Source organism: Bombus pascuorum, chromosome 11 (genome assembly GCF_905332965.1).
Source record: "Bombus pascuorum chromosome 11, iyBomPasc1.1, whole genome shotgun sequence".
In the NCBI taxonomy this organism is placed as follows: domain Eukaryota; kingdom Metazoa; phylum Arthropoda; class Insecta; order Hymenoptera; family Apidae; genus Bombus; species Bombus pascuorum.
Genome location: NC_083498.1, coordinates 11,883,709 through 11,905,388, shown reverse-complemented (window position 1 = coordinate 11,905,388; position 21,680 = coordinate 11,883,709). Strand labels below are relative to the sequence as shown.

Below are 21,680 nucleotides of genomic sequence, written 5' to 3'. Positions count from 1 at the left end.
GAATACCAAGAGTAACTACAATAACAGCAGAAAGGGTCCAAAAGGTGATCATGATTCGTATGTACGCGGTTTACGAGTGCGTGAAGAATAGTGGGGTGCAGTGATGCGCGGAGCGGCCACTCCGCAGCGCTCCCCTTTCATTAGGAACACAGCAAAAGCAAGAAGCTATTGTCATCTTAATTTAGAAGTATACATACCCCTTCTTTTCATTCAATCCGCGTAATAAACCGTATTTTGTAACTAGCAACGTAGAATGCAAGAAGGCCGCACGATGGCCGTACATGCGCGACAGTATTATTATACTTCTTCGTAACTTATGTTATTTTATCACGGGGGGACCCCAAGAACTGGCCTGCCCCACGATCGCGATCGACCGACAAGACAAATACGTCATTTCTTGCGATCAAGAAACGCTGAGATTTTCTCTCTTCGTTCCATATTAATTCTTCTTTATTATACAGGAATTCTCAGAAATAGAAATACAGAAGGAGTAACAACTGTTCTTAATCAGTATTATTATAATTATGGCGTATAAATATATATATTTATGATTATAGATTAAGAAAATGAACTATCCTATAACATTTAATAATAATAACCTAATGTGTATGAGCATACCTATTATAAGCTATATATACAAGTACATATAAATGTATAAATTTTATAGTATCTAATTTTATGTAGTACCGATTGAACAGTATAGATATATAAAATGTTTATGTGTATTGATATTCAAGTTTTCTATCAGCAAGTTTTCTTCGATAACCAACGTGGAGCCGTGTGTGAATGAAACAACGAAAGATATGTAATGGTCCATAGATATCCTAACTCGAGATACTTGCCTGATCATTGGGGAGCCTCGCGGTGTAGAAACCGCTCGAAGAATGCGTGTAATGCGTGTACATACACGTCACTTCCACTTATCGTCGCTGTCACGTACGAGGCTCATCGTCATGTATGTGCCTCTCTACCTGCATACGTACGCCAGTAAGTACAAGTACACTGTATGTGACTTTACGTGTCGATCTTAAAAATGTATTCGTTCTCGGACATATCTATATCGATATCTTGTACCAATGTATGCAAGTACTTACTCGCGTACACAAATTCGTGCAAAACAGTGAAAAAAAATGTCGGATATGTAGCTTCAGGGTATTAACACAATCAGATGAATTTATTGAATTAGCCTGTTACAATGAAAAATTGTTGTTATTTTATATTACATCCATGAATCTTATTAACGACAATTATTCGTATCAAATAATTGATCTCCACCTTTTATGCGCTATAATCGATTACAGTACACAACAAATTAAGGAGTCCAACGTAATTCTTTGTTAATACGATTAATTATGATTCGACATCTGTTCTAAGACATCGATGAATATTCTGTTTAAAATTAATTTCGAACTATTTCTAAAGAAATCTTAAGAGTATTACGAAATACTATGTAGAAATATTATTTTCCGAGGAGAATCTTTCTTGTTGCTCCAAAGTTTTGACCAGCTTGAGTCGCGCCCTTATTGGTACCAGCTTGAAGACCAATATAACCTTCGCCAGCTCTTAGTTGCTCTTCCGTGAAATTCCGCTTATTCTCTTCTGCCGGTCTTGGACCTAGCCATGGTCCGCGCCATTCTGGATGTCTATATGTCTGCAAATTTATATCGTTTTATTATTTTTCTTGCAATTATATACATTTAACGATAATGGAAAATAGGCGTATTTGATCAAAATTATTACAGTGCGGCCAATGGCAAAGATGGTGTTGGTCACTTGCGCGATATTTTTTCTTTCCATAAGATCAACTGCTTGGAACAAATCTACATCAGGTACTCCGTATTTCACGCAAGCCTTCTGGAATCTGAAATAACAATACATTATAATTACATTGCTTGAATAAAGTATGTATGTGTATATTTTCTCAGAATACCTAGGAATTAACACGTCTCGTGTCTTTGATTAACAGGACAGCAGGATAGCTTGATCGACTTTTGAATAATTGGTCTAGACATGCACGATGATCATTGAAATCTCTTTAATCCGTAAATAACCGTGCTACATCAAGCAATAATAGGTAACAGTTTTCCATGAAATTTACAGTCAAACAATTAGAATGCTGAAGTTAATAATGCAAAACAAAATAACCATATTTTTATTCGATTAAATATCATAAATTACAAGCATGAATTTAGCCCTATAGCAAACAATAAACATATGCTCAAAAGCCGCCATTTCGTTGGCTGTGATGCAACGTGCCACGTAACGCAAGAAACGTGAGGCAGGCCAGTATTAATGAACTCTCTGGGTATTAGGAATGTAAGAACGAAAGAAGCGCACACGATAAATATTCTTAACCTCTACGTTACTTATGTATTCCGCATAAAAAGGGAGTAATGCGGAGTGGCCGCGCTGCGCATCGTTCACCCCACTACTGAGGAAAGCGCTCTTAAACATTGAAAACGCGCCAATTGTCGACATGCGCACGCGATATCGTGGTCAGATTGTCAGACGCCGCAAATGTCATACATGGTTACTGTACTTTGCAGAAAGCCTCTTACTAAATATCTTCCTTATACGTTTCGTCTCTCTAATGACATTTTGTTTGGACATAATCTTGTTCAGCTCAAACAATAATTTCCAATGATAATAATTTTCAGTTTTTGTAATTTGTTCTATTATCTAAGAAATATAACATATACATATAAGTACACATGATAAACGCAAAGTATTCTTATCAGAATGTATTTGATTAATCGCGTTTATCATCAGTATAAACTATATATTGTTATGTTGTCGAAAATTTTGTGTAAGATGTCGAGTATAGGTAAAAGACAAGGTTCTTCGGTTTATTTTTATGAAATGATTGCGACGATTCCGACTTGGGACTTTCTTGATACTTATTTATCAGGCTTTCAGGTAACACGAGGAACAGTGACACAATCGAAATTTCGCGGCAATTGCGCTAGCGATTCCAAGTCAATAATCGCGTATCGTTTGATCTCTCGATCTCAACGACTCCGTGACTCTTCGACTTCGATAGATTCGAGTCGAGAATCGTTCCGTAGTAAAACACTGTCGATTGCGTAAACTTGACTGAATAACAGGAAAGCATGAGATGAAAGAAAGCTTGATAGTAGGTAACAAAAATTAGCGAGTTTGCCTTCTCTACAAGCATTTACGTTTTGTTCCATTCTTGTTTTATACACGGATATCATAATATGGGATGTGTTTACTAAATATTATTATTGTATATGCAATAAATGATACAATAATATTTAGTCAATGAAATAATACAGTTTACACGCAATCCACAGATAATGTTGTTATTTACAACTTACACACTAATTATGTATTCATGCGATATAAAAGCATTTTTTGCGATACATACTGATTAAGATTGTCCATCATCTTATAATCACCACCAGACGTATTAATTTTGGTGATGAGTCCCGGCTGCAGTTTGTTCATAAGTTTACAAAGCAGTACACCATCCCGCAAAGCATCTTCATAACTCACACCTAAAAACATATCATTTCCCTTGTGTTAATAAGCGTAACAAAAATGAGAACCTGTAATAAATATAATATTTATTTTGGTTATAAATCTCTTGATATAAAATATATATTTGTGTACGTGTGTTACACGAGGCATTAAAAGGTTAATTATTATGCAATTCCTTAATCCATCGAACCCAACCACCAATCATTCACGTAAGACCTAAATATCCCAAAAAATTCGTGACAAAAAGGAGAGCTAGTGAGCGAGCAATGAAAAGAATGCCAAGTACCACAGTAGCATCAGGATAGCAGAAAAATAAATCTGGCTTCCCTCGGGATAAAGCGTTGCTTCGAAAGTTCCGCGGTCGAACGACATGCGCACTCCATGTCGGCCATTGATTTTCATTGTCAGGTGGGCTATTATCGGTTCGAATGAATGGCAGCTGTCGTTTCTCTTGTTTTATTCTCCTCCTCCCTGTTCATCGCTGCGGACGAGATTGCCGCGAAATAATAACAGAGGCTGCGTGCACCAGCACTCGTTTATAGCGCCCCATTATGCCAAGAGGCGCGCCAAGGGGGCATGGCATTTTTTGTCAGTCGGTCGAAGGATCAGAAAAGACCGCCTCCGTCTTCCGTTGCTCGCTTTTTTTTCTACTCTTCAACTCTGGTGTTTCTCGATCAGCGCCATCATTGTCTTGCAGTCGTCGTGACTCGCGGCGTAGAAGCAATCCCGTCGCCATTCGAAAGACACGCTGCATCTCAAATTGCCAGGAGGCTAGCAACCAACAGGAGTTTAACATTGATGTCAAGCATGTATCGTTTATTGTCAAGTTCCTCTCCCGGTTAACGTTTCGATATATTGAACGTATTGACATGCCACGCACTCTGGCGAGCGACTTTATAAATTGTATCGATACGCGAGCCATGAGCGGAAGCGCTGCGGTCGACGTACGGCAACGACTGGCGCTCTTCCTATATGCGTATATCACTTACATATTTAATCATGTACATATAGATATTTTCAAAGCATCAAATTGTCAAAATGATTTATATATTGGATAAAAGGTATCTTGAAAGAAGATAGAAGTAGGAATGCCAGCGATGGATGTTTAAATAGGTAAGTGATTTATCAAGGGTTTCTCAGCCAAGTACAACTCAACGATTAATATATCATTCTATAGGATATGTTACGGTTACGCGTGGTTGTACCAATGGATAATATATGCAGCATCTATGAATATGAAAGTTACAGAGTTACTAAGAAAACATACTAAGCTTCAAGTAGTTCTCCAGTTGTGTCTTTTATATGGAACTATATAATTTGTGAAACTCTACGTACCAGGCTGAAACAGGCCATTGCAAAAAATTATGAATAACGATAATGAACTTATTTTCTAACTCTTGTTTTGTAGTAAATATTAGAATATAAATACATACTGTTTGTAACTATACATCTATTTGTGATTTGTTACATATTTGTTATAAAAACCACTAGTTATTTTGAAACATTTTTAGATAAAGAGACACGGACTAACCGTTCAAAGGACTACTATCCTGATCCTGTAAGGACGATATGTCACGTGGTTTTGCAATAGAGGGGATACTATTACACGCTTACCCCAAAATCTGCTCGCCTAATACAAAACTGGTCGTCTGCTTGAATTTTCGATTGACGAGTATTCGACAGCCGATCAACAGCAACTAATATATTCTTCAAGTAATTCTTTATTGATTCCTAACTTTCAAACAAAAACGACAGCTATCAATTATACGATTAGGAGAATAAGCATTATTTAGAACAATCATGAATGAAATTACAATCAAGCAGGAAAAAATTTCTAATAAACAGTTTGCATCCAACATTTAAAAAATTGACCTAATTTATTTAAGACAAGATATATAATTTTCTGTGGCCTAGATTATTATCAAAGTCGCTAAAGAACTAACTAACTTATTAAATAATTTCCTTGGAAGAAATGAAAGTAATATTTCTGTCTTGAAAAATATAGAAGAAACTCGTTCTTTACAGAAATAATTATATGACAGGGAGTGATACTGGTGTACGTGACTCAGCTACGCATGTCAAGCGGATCGAGCGAACCAGTTGCTTTTCCACAATATCCAGGCAACAGGCCGGAGGCTACAGCTTCCAGCATCCACCTCTGGATCAACGCGGGCATATGGAGTAAACAAGCGTGACATGGTATACATTCCTGGTAGCATCGAAACACAATGAGATGTCGTAAACGCAAGAAGATGACAGAAAATCGATAGAACGCCTTGCAGATCTGAACCGACTTGCTCCTTACGATTCTTCGCTGCTTTCTTTCGTGCTCGAGTAAACACAGTAACGTGATGCTGACCTGATATTTTTCAGACGTTGCGTGTCTTACTGCTCTCTTCCTTCGTACTCGATACTATGCGTCAAAAAAATATCGAGTCGCAATAATATGTATTGGTGAATCGGAAACTATTACTACCCTCGATACTATCCTGTTACGGTGACACGTCATAGTCGTCATGTCTCGACAATTTGATGTGAAATCGATAAATTGCTCGAGGCCTGTTTCCTTTACCAATACACATTGCACACATGTCATTTTTCCGTAATTCCGTGCGAGAATATATTATTGCGTTTATCAGACAGGTGGATAAAACCCATGCGAGACAGTAGTGCAAAGAACGCACATCTTATATATAATTTTTTCAAATAAATATCTTGATTAGCAAAGATTAAACAAATAATTTTTTTGGAGTGGGAAAGTACATAACATTACGTGGTACAACGATAAGAAGAAAAGAAATCTTGAGACGGAATGGTTCGGCCTAGCTTCGACAAACACGCTTGCGTGTCTTGGTATCGATTTCACGTCAGTTTCATGTCATAAAGACGTCAAACACACGGTTTTCATCAGGACAACATCCTCGGCTTGAATTTACGACCGCTGGCAAGCAACAGGTCCCGCGGGAACGAGTCCTCTTACACGCAAAGAGAATCCAATTTCCCTCCACTTTTGTCAAACTAAGACTTTTTTCATACAACGCATTTGTTTGTTAATGAACCAACACTCTGTTCCATATTTAAATTCCTAGAATTTAAACAACACCAATGAAAAATAGAAATTAAAAAATATGCGATAGAATTGATATTTCAAATAAAATTTCATTTTTAAATGTGTAAATATATTATAATTTTGTACGCCCCTGTAAATCTACCCTACTTTAAGCAACAAGGAGTTTACATGAAATTACAGGATTAACAAAAACAGAGAGCACACTCCTTACGGGCATCCCAAATGAAACACGACCCGAGGCAACAACTTGTTGCTTTCGGTCGTAAATCTACCCTCGGGCTGTAATCCTGATAAGCTCTTCTCAGAATGACGTCATTGACGATCTTTTGATGGACAACTGGCACCCGTTGACATATCTCCAGAACCTTTCGATCGTACGAATATCCAATACGCGATTTCTTCCGGAGGAAATGCTCTTATTCTTCGAACGAACACATCGAAGTCTACGCGAATAATAGGTGCTGCCCTTCGTCGGCAAGAAAGCCATAAATTCATCTACTGCCCCTCTTTGCTACCCTAGTAACTGCGAGCTTTCGTGACGTCACGTAACGTCTCGTGACGAGCAGTTCGACATATCGACATTCTATCGCGTAAAGTTACACCTCGAGAAGGAGAGGAGAAGACTACGAACTGTGAAAAGCTTAGGGTTCAAAGTGCACAAGGATCGATACGTCGACGTTGACGTCAACGTGGCGGGCAAGCCATAAATCCCTCAAACATCTGCTAGTACCCTGGTGCGAGCAAGCTAGTTGTGCCTCCGTGACGAACGGATGACTGACACTTGCCTCCCTCGTAACTCGTAACCCTTCTTCCTGACGAGCTTTAAGGAGCGTTCACAATAGCATACGGTGATAAAATTTCTGCAATTAGAGCAGGAAATTAATTGCGCTGTGGTTTGTTTAATAAATTTTGACGAAGGTCACTTATGCGTAGAATAAATTGTTTAAAAATATACAAAATATGAATATTATAAAAATTTTAATTAAAGTACGTATGTTGAATGAATAACACGGTGTTGGATATGTACAACTTTGTAAAAAATTGATCAGTATGATATTGGACATTTTGTTGCAATAAATCAGCCGAAACAAGAAAAATTTAGGCGGACGAATTCTTAATGTAATTCATTCCACGAGAAGGAAACCGGAAGGTGTGTAAGAAGGAGGAAACAAGAAATGACATAATGCGATATTTCACTTGACTATCCGGGCTCTCGTATGCGGCCCTGATACGTTGGCGTCCTTACGACGTAACATGATGAACAGATGACGCTAAATCAATACGTGTCGTCGGCAAAAGATTGCTAAAGACCGTTTGACGATTTCCTCAGCGGAGTTTTTTCCTTCCTACGGTATCAACAACAGAGCACTTCATTCTCACTCGTGTAAATATTTCTAATCTTATAAAGAAACTACTTTTGTCATCGTTTTAATATTTTACAATCTCATCTTTCACTAATTAATTCTCAATTTTTTTTTTAACAAACAACAAACTAATCAAGTTTCTCTAAAAAAAATTTCACTTAAATATTCAGTATCTTTTACTCAAACAGTCGTGAACGTTTCCAGAAATTGTATGTAAATGCGAATATTTAAATAAAATACAATTTCCTACCCTTGTCTAAGAAATATTTGGTAGTATGCAAACTGGTATACAAAGGTCGTGTCCAGCATGCCACGCGAGCTTCCAGGAACAGGCTAACATCCAGAATGGAAAGATTCGAGGATTCTGAAACGCATCGAATTCCAATTGCGCGTTATCGTAAAGGTGAGCGACGTTAAGGGCGAATCGGAAAAATAGGAAAGTGGGCGGTAGCGATCGAACGAGGCGGTAGTTCAAGTTCAATTTTAAATGAGTCAATAACATCAAAAGCTTCGTATACCCGGATCACATCATCGTGTAGAGCTGCTGCTTGCTGTGGGTGGAACTAACACTGCGTAACGCTCAAGGGATAGTCTGTAATATGACATAAAGTCTAACTATATGATGTTCCAAGTTTAAACACCCTCCACTTATTCTGACACGAAAATCTATCATAGAGATCAAACTCGCTCAATAAAAATTTCCACCGAGAGAATATAATTTTTTTAACTTTGATAGTGTTTCAATAGGGTGCTAGAGAAGCGCGAAGGATCTTTTAAAAATATTAGTTTGTCTTAATTCGAGTACTATTCTGTGTCGTTATACCATCGTTCGTTCAGCATAGCAATTGCGTCGACGCCTGGCGTATTTCACCAACCAGGGGTACACGTTGACGTAGGGGTCGCTACCCACTTTTCGTTCAATAGGGTGACTCGAATGACGCAACAAAGCGCGCGTTTTATTAGGAGAACATCAGCAGCAAGAGGATATAGCTACCCCTAACAAGCATCTGCAACCATTCACCCTCCGCACTCTACTCAGGATCTTACGTGCTTCGGTATCAGTTTCTCACAACCAATAAACGACCTTTCACTAAAATTTAGATTTATAGATATTAAGTATAACCAGTAAATTTATTAATTAAGTCGTCAAAATTACCACATTTATAAATATTAAACGTACCATTTTTATTATACGTGACAATATATCTAGTTGTCCGTCTTCTTCGCTCTAGTAAATTTTCCTCAAATTTCCAATTATCCTTTCCTTTTACTCCTCGACTTGTCGCCTCTCATTAGACATCCCAATAACTGACCCAGTCAACAAGCTTAACCTTTACGACATCACGCGGCCTGACATTCGTACCCGGGAATTATAGGATCGCAGCTAGCTTTTGGACGCGTTGCACTGGTCCTGAACGGGGGTGGTGATATTGACACGCTTTTCGAACTGCACCACCTCCGTAGAACAGGAGTTCATATACGAGAGCACGTGTATCAAAGGAGTAGGTAGTATCATCGATAAACTTTAATCGATTGTATTTATGACTGTCCCAGCCACAGTACACATTTATAATACGTAAATCGATGAAAGTCAAAGTTTAATATTGCTTCACGATCATACCTGAAGGAAATCTCTCTCCGACCACTTGCTCGATCCATTGCTGAGCCTCGGCTTCCTGGCTTGGTTCTCGTTTCCCAGCAACCTACGATCAAAGAACTATTTTAATACGTGTTTTTTATGCTATCGGCAAACTTCACATGTGGCACGCTAATAGCTGCTGAAAGTGATTAATGTCGGACAATATTTTTTGTGCAAGATGAGGTCTGGAAATAGCCATTACACATGTGCGCCGTATTCATTAAATTCTATCTTGAAAGCTCAAGTCCAGAGTCGCTACACTTGAAGCACTGATAAAGTTCAGAGTTCTTATATCGAGCTGATCGTGCGTATAACGTCATACTTCCTCGCTAAGGTTTAAAAATGAAGTTGAAAGTCTGAAAACTACTTTACATTACACTTAACAGCAGGGCTCTCTACCTTCAAGCAATGCCCCCCTAACAAAACTTCAATTCTGTCTCAAATAAAACATTTGAAGCGAAGCGATTTCTGAAATTCTTAGTTTTCGAGAAAACTTATCAGTTTCCGCAGAAACTTTCAAAAATTGCCGTAGCCGATGGTATTTCACATCGTCATGGCGGGGTATTGGTAAAAGTTTTCAACTAGCAATAATCGCACCTCGGTAGAACCTCATTGGTTACGATATCGCCACTGCGCAAAGCTGATGATACTATGTTCCACACTCCTACTAATAACACTCGCGTCATCTTTCGACAGTGAGAATCCTTTCTTCTTCGACACCACCTAGTGGCGAGTCGACGCACTAACGCGTCGAGTGCGCGTAGGTACAAACCGGTAGAAAGTAAGCTATTTTAAAAGTGAAATATAGTTAAATAAACGTATTAAAATCATATAAAATAAATAAAAATCTATTAAACGTTAAGAAATTAATAGAAACGCTTCTTATAATATACTACTATTGCAAATGTCCGTCGGATAAATCCACGAATCGTCTAGAAAGCGATGCTTTCTGGGAATTCAGTTTTCTTTTAGATACCACCTACATGTGAACGATATTTACAACTGAATGCAAGTAGAGATGCATTAAGTATTTGCTGGAAATGCATTATCGCAGGAAAACAGGAAAGTAAGAGGTGATACGTTAAGTACACGTGGAAGGACGCGACGTAATGAAGTCTTACTCCAGTCATTCCTCCTCTGCAGATAAGTATGTAAATACTTTTTCTATCTACTTGTTGCTCTCAAACCTTGATAGAACGAAGCGATTTAAACATTTATTAGCTAATTTCTAAAATTTCAGAGTCGACGATATTTGTATCGTTAAAAATAATTACGTTTCAAATGAAAATGAGATACACAAACTGATAAAAGATCGCTTCATCGATCGATCATCGACTAAGGATCGCGTAAAGGGACAACCTCCTCGTTGATGCGATTAATCTAATTTTTGTTACGTAATTCGATCTCGATGTATCGGATGTGAATACGTATTCGCTCCAGGCGTCTACGCAATTCCGCGGTGTTACGGTTACGATAAACTTGGAAACAGCGTCAATTGACGGAATCTAAACTCGGCGGTGGCCTCACCCTTCGAAGTGGCCAGCATCCAGAAATTACGAGCGTATTGCTTATCGGTTTCTTTCATCTGGCGTCCGTCCACCGACCGGCTAACCATCGTTCGTTAGAAAACACACCCACTTGTTCGAACTTTTCCACTTCGTCCACGGATTTCCCCCGTTTATTTGCGACGTCAGCATTCAACAATAAACGACACATAGCTGTGGCCAACGATACGTACATCCGCTTTTAACGTAACTGATCCGTGACCTATTTTTGACACCTTTCGTCAAACGCAGAACGAAACAGCTGAAAGATACCTCTCGCTAGAAACATCGGAGCTTTAATTCGAGTTCCAGACGATCCCCTCGCGTATTCACAAAATTGCACATGCTATTTTCGATGCTTAGTCACGTATTTTCGGAATTCTGTAATTAATTGCCTTGGGGATGTACGTAATGTTGCTCGTGGCTACGAAGGATTGTGAAGCTTCAAAGAGGGACTGTTTGTAAGAAAGTTAGGAGGTGAAGGAAGAGGAAGAAGAAGGTGCAAAAATAAGCAGTCTGCTCTTGTGCACGAGCAAAATTGAGAAGCAGTTATCATGTATGGCGAAACGGTCTTCGAACCTGAGGGAGAGGCCATTAGACGAATTATTATAGCTAGATCGCGAATATTTACGCAAATTGAGAAGCGGTTATCATATATGGCGAAACGGTCTTCGAACCTGAGGGAGAGGCCATTAGACGAATTATTATAGCTAGATCGCGAATATTTACGAAAATTCCAATTTTTCTGAACACGACTAAAAAGACAGAACCTCGACGAAAATTTCTTTCGTCTACTAAATATTGTTACGCTAACGTGTTTCCAGAGAGAATTAAAGTAGCGTAGACATTTAACCGTCGATAGTTTTGAAACACAATTACATCAGAAATGAGAAAATCTTTAATTTTATCAATGGCAAGGAAATTGCAAGCTATTATTAATTCTGACGATGAATCAACAAGATATTACTCTGATATTAAACCTATTTCTCTTTACTTGAACTAGATTTACTTAAACACGATTATGAAAATCGGATCGCCGGTGAACCTACATATTAAACCTGTTGATCGTACTTTGCAAACAAATTATAACTTACAATCGTATAAATATCTATTTAAACCAAAAGATCGCGAAACGCGTTAAAATTGCGATCCCAAAAAACATTCACGATAGCATAGAAGAAATTTTGCTCGTTTACTAAGAACGTTACAAGCACATTTCTTGTTTCTTTTTGTAAATAGGACTGCAGTGTCAAGATCTGGTTACGAGCGGGGGTGTGGGAATACCCACTGGGCACTCGGCCAAAAAATATTCGTTCTCTGAATGTCGGGAAATGATACGGCGGAGGGGAGACCGGCATATAGCGTCGCGATGCACGGCGTCCGACTTAGTCTCTAGTCAGCGTCATCGTTCAAAAGTCGCTCTCCTAAACTGCGGTAAAACTCAGTCTCCGTGGCAACGTCTACAGTGTCGAAGGAAAGAAAAGAAGAAGAAAGATGCCGGTACGTGTTCACTATCCCGTCGGAAATCAAGTGTTCGTTGAAAATAGCGATTAATGGACGCTTAATCGCCTATACATTGATCATACCATGCCAATTAACGATAAGCCAAGCTATACTGATTATAAATTTGATATACGAATAATTTCTTATCGCTACGTTAGCAGGCGAAAACCGTGGTTATTCGTAGAATCCTAATTACGATAGACCTTGGGCTATTTCGTTTTGGCGATTTTCCCAGATTGCTGGATTAATCTTGACACGTAGCAGTAACGTTTGAAGTTGCAAAAGAAAAGACAGATATTGGAAATAAAAGGAAGAAGGAGGATTTTGTAAGACCGTAGGATATTCGTTCTTAGTTTTATTTAACGAATGTCGGCCGGATTATTGACACGATGGAACTGGTAACTACGAAATGGCAATTTGTACCGCTGATCGACTTTGACGCGCATCTCCTCCCCCGTCTCATCCGGAGTCGGAGTATTTATACCCTAAGATAAATATCCTTACGTAATACATCTTGACGGTGTTTTCGAGAGGAAATGCCAATTCGAAAAATTGATAGATCGATTTCTGCGACAAGATTAATATCCTGCTATTAGATCTTCTTTCGAAAAGATTGAACCGTCGACTTACAATTACAACACTCTGCTAATTTCCCAATCATCGTCACCTATCGTATTCGCGTAACACTGTTTGCTCGTTAATTCCATTTCAAACATTTGACACGACTGAATATCAAATGTATTAGCGAAAAAATTATGTCATTTATGAATTTCCAAAAGCGAAATCTTCAGCGCAGGCGTTCGATTCGAATCGCCGGAAGGAAGACTCGAGAGGATTCGATCGGTTTAACTTTTAACTTGGTGAATCGTTGCACCAGGTGTTACGTTCACGAAACGTCCTCGAAAGTTAGATCTGAACGAAAACGTCACGTCCCTTGAGAATAGGTAGCTTAAAATACATCTCGAGAGCATTCGAGAAGGAACACATTGCTTCAAAAGGCTTGACATTTCGCAGATATGTTGAAAATTTCTCTTCTGTACTACCACTGATCTTTCACGAACGTTTCTCAACCAGACATAAGATAATGCACTCGTTGAAATAGCCGAGGCAAAACTGTATATAAATCGTGAAGTAAGAATTTAATAAAACTTAGAAACTTGTTTACGAACATAGAGTCAGATTTCATTTACGTCAATTGTTCCTTGGCATTGTAAATCATCGTAAAAGGAGTTTATAAATTACTTATGCTTACTACGAGGCAACACGTTCGAAACACGTTACGTGTTGATTCTCGATATTCGTCTACTTGTAAGTCGTATGATGCACTCGTTGAAATATTTGAGGCAAAATTGTATATAAATCGGCAATCGTAAAATAACAACTGATAAAGAAAGCTTCTTGTTACTATAAATACTAATTTATCGCGAACATAGAGCCAGATTTCATCTACGTCAATTGTTCGTTGGCATTGTAAATTATTCTAAAAGGATTTTATAAATTACCTATATTTACTACGAGGCAACACGTTCGAAATATGTTACGTGTTGATTGTCGGCATTCGCCCATTTGTAAGTCGATTCAAAGGAGAAAGATGTCGAATGAAATAGAATTACCTTTGCGATGAAAAGTAACTGTTCAACGATCCAGTCGTGATAAAAATTAAAATATGAGAATAGTTTACACGTTCATTGGGAGAGTTTACTCGTCGAGAATCATCGAGAACAATTCCAAGTTGACTCAGTTAAAGAGCACAGTTAAAGGTCACAGAACTACTATTTTCTAGTCGCCCTGTTTCTCTCGGCTGAGATCTATGAACTGTTTATCGATCAATTGTCGACAGCAGTTACATCCCGTATAACCTTCGACTAGGTCGTGAAAATGGGTCTCTCGGCTCATAAAAGTTTGGGAAACCCTACCCTAAAAGATAAAAGACGTGTTTCGTCGATACAGACGCCGCGAGAAGGAACTCACGGAGGTGAAAGAATTGTCAGGATGCCAGAAGCATAATTTCGTCTTATTGACGATTTTACTAGAAATCAGTAAAACTCGGGATTCACACGGCACGGAAACAGGTGGCCGAAACGTTGCTGCCTCTTGCCAGTTTTAATAAAAGCCAACAGATCGGTCGTCGTATTTTATTTTCGACGTTCGTTTTACGCCCGCGGTAACATAACACCGTCGCGGTCTATTTTCGTTCCTGACATTTTTAAATTCCCCGGCAACACTTTGCTGGACCATCCCTGACTCTCGAGACGACATCGAGTGTCGTAGCATCCACCATCCTACGATTCTAATTCCGCACCATGCAATTGACGAAGAAACTTCCGCTTTCTAGGCCCGAAACAAGGAACAAGAGACTGAAGTTATGGTCTGGATCGAGGCTGTTTTAGGAGAGAAACTTCCACCTGGAAATTACGAGGATATTCTCAAAGATGGGGTCATCCTGTGCAAGCTTATCAATAAATTGGCACCTGGCTCGGTGAAGAAGATTCAGGCCAAGGGAACCAACTTCCAACTTATGGAAAACGTTCAAAGGTATTTTATAAATATAAAAAAGAAACAAAGTTTCTTTAAGAAATATTGTAATTATCAATTAAAACGTAGCTAATTCTAAGAATCTAAAATTGCGGCAGACCTTCCAAATTTACTCGTGAAATTTACTCATCGTTTTATCTCATGGCTGTCTCTATATATTCCTTTTTCCAAAAAGCCTCTCAATTGTACTTTAGTCTAGATACAATTTCGTTTTATCAATTTGTAATTAGTGGATACTATTGTGGATTCTTTTTCGGACAGATTTCAAGCAGCCATTAAAGAATACGGTGTCCCACAAGAAGAAATCTTTCAGACAGCTGACCTCTTCGAAAGACGTAATATCCCACAAGTTACATTATGTCTCTATGCCCTTGGAAGAATTGTACGTATCATAAAATCAAGCAGAGATTTTGAAGTTTAAAGAAAGCATTAACAGAATTGTCGTATGTATCTCTTTCTTCCACACAGACGCAGAAGCATCCGGAATATAATGGACCGCGTCTAGGACCAAAAATGGCCGAAGAAAATAAGAGAATATTTACGGAAGACCAGCTTCGAGCCAGCGAGGGTCAGCTCAATTTGCAGATGGGTTACAACAAAGGAGCCAGTCAAGCTGGTCACGGTGGATTCGGCAACACTCGACACATGTAAACATTCTACAACACGTAAAACACGCGACATCGAAACTTTATATAGATCCAAATAATAATGTACTAAAGATTTGCTACCAAATTGTCGATTTCGAAGTACTCAAAGAACGCAACTATCGACCAATTCGAAGTATTCTAGTCACGAGTCTATGACGCTGAATTCGACCAAGCTATAAAATTGCTTTCTCATCGAATGTCTGCGAAAATGTATCCTAGATACACTGCGATAATGTAGTGACCTTTTTTTCCCTAGGATATGATACTGAAACGTCGTTGTACTCTTGTATACGCAAATGCGAAACCCTGTCGATAAACTATAATTAAGTCAAAAGCAAACACACTAAATAAATACACTACACGCTACGTTATAATCACACATAACATATTACGTACACACGTCACATTCACAAACAATTTATCTACACACCTAGTATACACACGAAAATACTGAACAATTTTGTAAGATAATGACACCTACACCTATACTATACATGACACGACAAACATATACTTACCTATATAAATAAAATGTGAAAAATACGTTTCTTAACGCATCGAATATCAATCTATCTTTCACGAGAATTTATTAAAGAAAACAGAGAACATGATATAGAATGCCAACAAAAGCTCATCAATTATGTCATATCGCGTAGCACGGGAAAGGTTTATATATAACAAGCAGGATTTTCTAGTTATTTTAACATGTAAATGTAAGATTTTATCCGAGTCTCTACGTCGAAGATTATTTTGTCAATTCGAACGAATAGTCTAATGCCTTTTCTAAGATTTGTAATTATCCTAGCACAATTTGCTAACATAATGTACAAATTAATAATGTATAAATAACAAATGTACAAAATAAAAAGGCAACGCTGCTATTTTCTATTATCTGTATTATTGTACATTGCTGACATCTGTAGTCAGAATTATTAAGAACAATGTACCTTAAATCGATTACAAGAATGGAACATTTTGACCATCAATTGTTACTATTTTCTCTAAAATATTAAAAGCAGAATGGTCGAAGTATATTGAAAATTCTACTGATGTTAAGTTCTTGGCAAACGTTAGCACAAATAATAAAACAATAGTGAGTGTATCTCTGAAATATGACATATGATGGTAAAGTCGATTGCGAATGTTTATGCAACTAAAGAAATGAGTCCTAAATAAAAATTTATTTCACTTACTAAATATTATGGGTAGCAGCATTACTATTATTACTGGTAGCAGTTTCAAATTTCATTGTGATGAAATTTTCCTATTAGTAGATATTTATTTTTCATATTTTATATATTTGTGTACATATGTGTGTGTATATTATGTACTATCTGTATTTACCTGTCATAGATTTTTATCATTTCACCCTAATGGAAATTTTTTTTAGTATTATCGCCCTCTAACAATATTATCGAATATTATTATTTATAACCTGTGCAAACAATAACTTTTTTTATTCCCCATTTATTATTAGGCAGTAACAAAACGTATATGACTCCACTTTGTTAACTGTATTAATCTTTTAATTTAGAAAAAATATGTTGCAGTGAACTTTCATCTGTAATAGTCTTTGAGGATAAATGTTGATTATTCTTGTTCTTAATTTTTAAAAACAGATAATTTATTCTGACTACTGAAACTGTTATTTAATTTGGAAAATCATTCGACTTTCCAGAAATCTTTTGGTGAAAATCATTTGAATCCGTTTGGTTTTAAGGAACTTAAACATAAAATTATTTTCAGATCAGATGCTAGAATATTCACGACTTCTTTGTAAATAAAGTTTGCACCGTACTTGATATCATCGTCATGACACAAATTCTTCTTTCTTTTACTTTTTCCTCCTTTTAATATGACCATACCATAGGATTCGATTGAAACTTTCGCTTAGCTTGGCAAGCCTTTGCGTTATTTTTGGAAGTCCACGGTATACCAGCAGACAGCCAATACTGGACTCGTGTTATGATATCGCATTAACATACCAAACATTTATACTTCACGTTACGATATCATACGAAATATTCTATATCGTCTAATTACTAAAAAATCCTATGAAAAATTATCTAGGCATCCAAAATTTGTTTTATTTAAAACGAATGATATAACGTGGAAATGTAATCTCGTTTACATGAAAGAGATATGAGTCAAATGTAAATTAAATTAGTGTAGATGACGGTGCATCGAATGATTCATAGTTTATAACCTGTACAGAATTAGAAGCACTTCAACGAAAATTTGGAAAAAGTATTGCAAAAATGTATCCTGAGTCAGACGTTTGAAATAGATGGATTTTCAGTATATAAAGCAGTCAACATTTCTTCTACGTCTGTCAAGATCATCGTCTATCAAGAATATTCCATTTTTCGAAAAAAATTATGTTTTTGCTATCTATTGATCTATAATGTCTTGCAATTATAATTCACGGTGTAAACAAATATATGATATTGAACAAACACTATGAATCACATTATCGCATGGCGCAGCATACATAGTGATTTTGAAATGCAGGTTAATATGGAGAATATACAGTTAAAAGAAGATTACCTTGAGAACTTTTACAACATAAGATATAAAATCACTTGATCGTTAAAAATCAATAGCCTAATGTGGATTACAATTTACAGGTTATACTAATTGGCGCGAGCAACTCCGTAGCGTCCATACTTTAATGGCGCGAATTTGTATAAGTATGTTAAATGCGCGACAATGTCAGTAGGTAAAAATGAAAATTTTTCGAACGCAATTTACCTGCCAAAGCGGACGTCCAGGCATGATGAACGCTGATTGTAACTGTTATTTTGCAATACCCAAAACGTAGAGACGTGAAGCCGGCAGAGCTTTAACCAACTCAAGCTCAAAAAGTGTGCGCCTCGGCCCTCGTGCTGCGTATATATGCGTGACAGGTGTGTGCTCGTGTTGGTAAATGTGGGGGCGCTTCTATATATGGACCACTTACTCACCACCCACCCTAGTTTACCCGCGAGCACCTCCGCCGGTATCTTTTGGAAAGCGTTCTTAAAAGAATCACGTGAACATGATGTTTTTATTAACTGAAAGCAATTCAACAAGCTTTTCTAATTCTCCATAGAAATACTTCCCTTTGGAGATACTTTTCATACATCTCTGTAAGATAATGATAATTGATCATTAAACAAATAATGAGAATGGTTGAAGTTTGATTTGTGACACATCGAATTTGTAACCTATTTCTTTCTCATATGATAGTTTTTGACAAATAGGGTGGAAAAATTCCAGTTTTAAAACACGAAGATCATTATTTTAAAAGCATATAAAGTTCACGCATAGTTTATTTGGTTACTACAATATATTATACTATAAATTAAACCTAACCCAAACCAAAATTACTTCTGTTAATCGAACTCCTGACGATGCATATAAATCATAAAACATGTATGTCTAAGATAATTGTATAATATACACCAACTTTAAAAGTAATTTAAAAGTAAAAAGTAAAGCACGTATAACCTTTAAAATGATGATCTCCTTAGAATTAGTATTTATGAATTCTTCTTGTTAAAGACTGTCATGTGTTATAACAAAAATTAACAGATTTAGAGTACCGAATGAAGACCAGCCACGGAAACATGACAATAACTTGATATTATATATAAAACATGACTTTATTTTAAGAAGGTTACTAAGACTCTTTATGAAATCTACGTAAGAATTGTGGGTATCACTGGTAGCGTGGCCGAGCGGTCTAAGGCGCTGGTTTAAGGCACCAGTCTCTTCGGAGGCGTGGGTTCGAATCCCACCGCTGCCATTTCTTTTTGCCTTCTTTTGTAATATTTTAACACGTGATAAGTTCGTGGATTGTATTTCGACCAACCTTCATAAATCAACGACGCGTAATTAATGAAGAAGACGGTGGTAGCAACTCCCTTGAAGGTCCAATGGGTTGCGTCGGCACGCGGCGCCGTGGTTCACACCTATTAGGAAACTATGTATTAGAAGGAGGTTATCTCCTCTTCATCACAGTCAGCGACACCTATGATTTCTCTCATGTACTTTCTTACTCCGGATAGAAAGATTACCTTTTATGTCATACGGAGTTTATTTTACCGATGTAACTAGAATGTGACAATGCTTCTGAATAATATGTTAGCCTAATAGATGTTTCATTCTGAAGATGCCACCACAAGCCACACCCAATGAATAGATACAAAAGATTCAATACCATTCCTTATATTTATACGCGTAGAATATAATTTAACAGAAGCTGTATACATAAACCCTCTATACTTTCCCTAAAAATGACAGCCCTCACATATTTTTATTATATTTAACTATTGCATTATATATTGTTTAACATTTTGTAAGGCTTTTTCTTACTGAAATATTTATTAATCAAGACATCATTTATTAAGAACTAATATTCAAATGATTCTCACAGTAATTGTATATAAAAGACTGTTATTCAAAAATCTACATAAACAAGTAAAATTTCGCTAATTATTAAATAATTAAAACACTTATTAGGTTAATGTTAATATATGTTGCGAATTCTCGACTAAAGAGCAACCGGTCAAGTCAAATCGATCGGTCGATATCACGTACCTCGAATGAATTAACGCTCAAGGTGGAGCAGATTTACTAGATCGAGTGTTAGATTAATCTAGAACTGTATTTGCACTTGTATACAAGTAACGCGTGATGTTATGAACACGGCGGTGGTAGGATCTTATTGGGATTGAAGTATTTCACTCGCATGGTACGAAGTCTGTTGATAAACTATCCTCCTATGTTGCTAATTCTCCCTACCAGCCGTTGCGTTTCGTCTGTCCATCGTGCCTTCCCGGTTAGAGTTTTTAACTGACCTCGGAATCCTTAAGTTTACAGCTCGGGGAGGACATGCACTTCGTAATTTTCTAAAGAAAGGATAAGGCCCGTACGAGCCATAAACGGACGGCCACTGAAAATTCTCAACAATATATTAATGCCAAGTATAATCAAGAAAATGTACAAAAGATTTTCCTTGCGTGATTAGATAAACAGGGATTTTTCAAATTTTATTAATTTAATTATTTATGCTGAAGTTAATTAAAGATTACTCGAGCGACAGTTAATTTTAAAAGTCATCGAGATCAGTTTAGCCTAGCGCTATTAGGCTGTGGAACACTTTTATTATAGATGCATATGGATTACATATGACTTGTGAAAGTACAAATGGGGATGAGTTTGCCTAAAAAATTTGTTAACAAACAGAATAACCATTAATATCACAATCTTATATATTTACTTTGAAAATATCAAATAGTTAAGTGTTTAAGATTTGGAACTATATCTCACCCGAATCCTCTGTTTACTTGAATAGTAAAAATCTTTGTAAAATCGTTTATATATGAAAGATCTTTGCCTAGCAACATGAAAAACTTTAATATAATACAAAAAAAATGTTGATCTTTGTTGTTATATACATATGTTATTATTCTAGTAAATAAAAGCGAGGCAAAACAAAGACTCCGTGGCGCAACGGTAGCGCGTCTGACTCCAGATCAGAAGGTTGCGTGTTCAAATCACGTCGGGGTCAAAAATCGTTTATCTTTTCCTTTTTTTGAATTTAAGTATAAATTAATCTACCTTTATCTTCCTAATAATTTATTTGAAATATTTAAAAAGTAGGCGCACAGTTATATCAATATATTAGAATCCCCATAAAATAACTATTAATAGAAATAGAATGAAATTTTTGGTTACAATACAGTCCCTTAAAAATTTCTATTCATACTCCCTTTTTATGTTCTTTAGACAATTTTGCTCTATTAAATTAGAGATATATACGTATACTACTTTTTATATGAATTCCATAACGTATATATAAGTACTTACGCATTTCCTTTACATCAAAATGCG

The 21,680-nt window shown here is 36.9% G+C and overlaps 2 protein-coding genes, 1 long non-coding RNA gene and 3 other non-coding genes across 8 annotated transcripts; 4 read left to right on the top strand and 2 right to left on the bottom strand.

Moving 5' to 3' along the window:
* Positions 1 to 1,153: 1,153 nt before the first annotated feature.
* On the bottom strand, positions 1,154 to 18,711 carry LOC132912245 (muscle-specific protein 20-like). The gene is made up of 5 exons (XM_060969516.1): positions 18,555 to 18,711; positions 9,557 to 9,638; positions 3,389 to 3,518; positions 1,741 to 1,861; positions 1,154 to 1,651 (listed from the first exon to the last, which is right to left on the bottom strand). The coding sequence occupies exons 1-5, from the start codon at positions 18,576 to 18,578 to the stop codon at positions 1,460 to 1,462; spliced, it is 549 nt and encodes a 182-aa protein (XP_060825499.1). The 5' UTR covers positions 18,579 to 18,711; the 3' UTR covers positions 1,154 to 1,459.
* Positions 4,464 to 6,157, top strand: LOC132912250 (uncharacterized). Of its 3 annotated transcripts, XR_009659168.1 has the most exons (4): positions 4,464 to 4,614; positions 4,679 to 4,908; positions 5,013 to 5,214; positions 5,527 to 6,157. It is a non-coding gene; the product is annotated as an uncharacterized LOC132912250 (long non-coding RNA). The 3 variants fall into 3 exon arrangements; XR_009659166.1 differs by lacking the exon at positions 4,679 to 4,908; XR_009659167.1 differs by having other exon boundaries at positions 4,464 to 4,908.
* LOC132912366 (U4 spliceosomal RNA) lies at positions 10,076 to 10,216 on the bottom strand. Its single transcript, XR_009659198.1, has one exon. It is a non-coding gene; the product is annotated as a U4 spliceosomal RNA (small nuclear RNA).
* Positions 12,460 to 16,694, top strand: LOC132912246 (myophilin). Its single transcript, XM_060969517.1, has 4 exons — positions 12,460 to 12,618; positions 14,957 to 15,156; positions 15,418 to 15,538; positions 15,625 to 16,694. The coding sequence occupies exons 1-4, from the start codon at positions 12,613 to 12,615 to the stop codon at positions 15,805 to 15,807; spliced, it is 510 nt and encodes a 169-aa protein (XP_060825500.1). The 5' UTR covers positions 12,460 to 12,612; the 3' UTR covers positions 15,808 to 16,694.
* A 797-nt stretch (positions 18,712 to 19,508) lies between the features above and the next one.
* Positions 19,509 to 19,590, top strand: Trnal-aag (transfer RNA leucine (anticodon AAG)). Its single transcript has one exon. It is a non-coding gene; the product is annotated as a tRNA-Leu (tRNA).
* Positions 19,591 to 21,285: 1,695 nt separating this feature from the next.
* On the top strand, positions 21,286 to 21,357 carry Trnaw-cca (transfer RNA tryptophan (anticodon CCA)). Its single transcript has one exon. It is a non-coding gene; the product is annotated as a tRNA-Trp (tRNA).
* Positions 21,358 to 21,680: the final 323 nt, after the last annotated feature.

Coding starts and splice junctions, on each gene's coding strand:
- LOC132912246 (XM_060969517.1), top strand. Junction 15,157..15,417: donor CTTATGGAAAACGTTCAAAG/GTATTTTATAAA, acceptor TTTTTCGGACAG/ATTTCAAGCAGCCATTAAAG. Junction 15,539..15,624: donor TCTATGCCCTTGGAAGAATT/GTACGTATCATA, acceptor TCTTCCACACAG/ACGCAGAAGCATCCGGAATA.
- LOC132912245 (XM_060969516.1), bottom strand. CDS start 18,578: ATGCCTGGACGTCCGCTTTGGCAG. Junction 9,639..18,554: donor CTGGACGTCCGCTTTGGCAG/GTAAATTGCGTT, acceptor CTTTGATCGTAG/GTTGCTGGGAAACGAGAACC. Junction 1,652..1,740: donor TCTTTGCCATTGGCCGCACT/GTAATAATTTTG, acceptor ATAAATTTGCAG/ACATATAGACATCCAGAATG.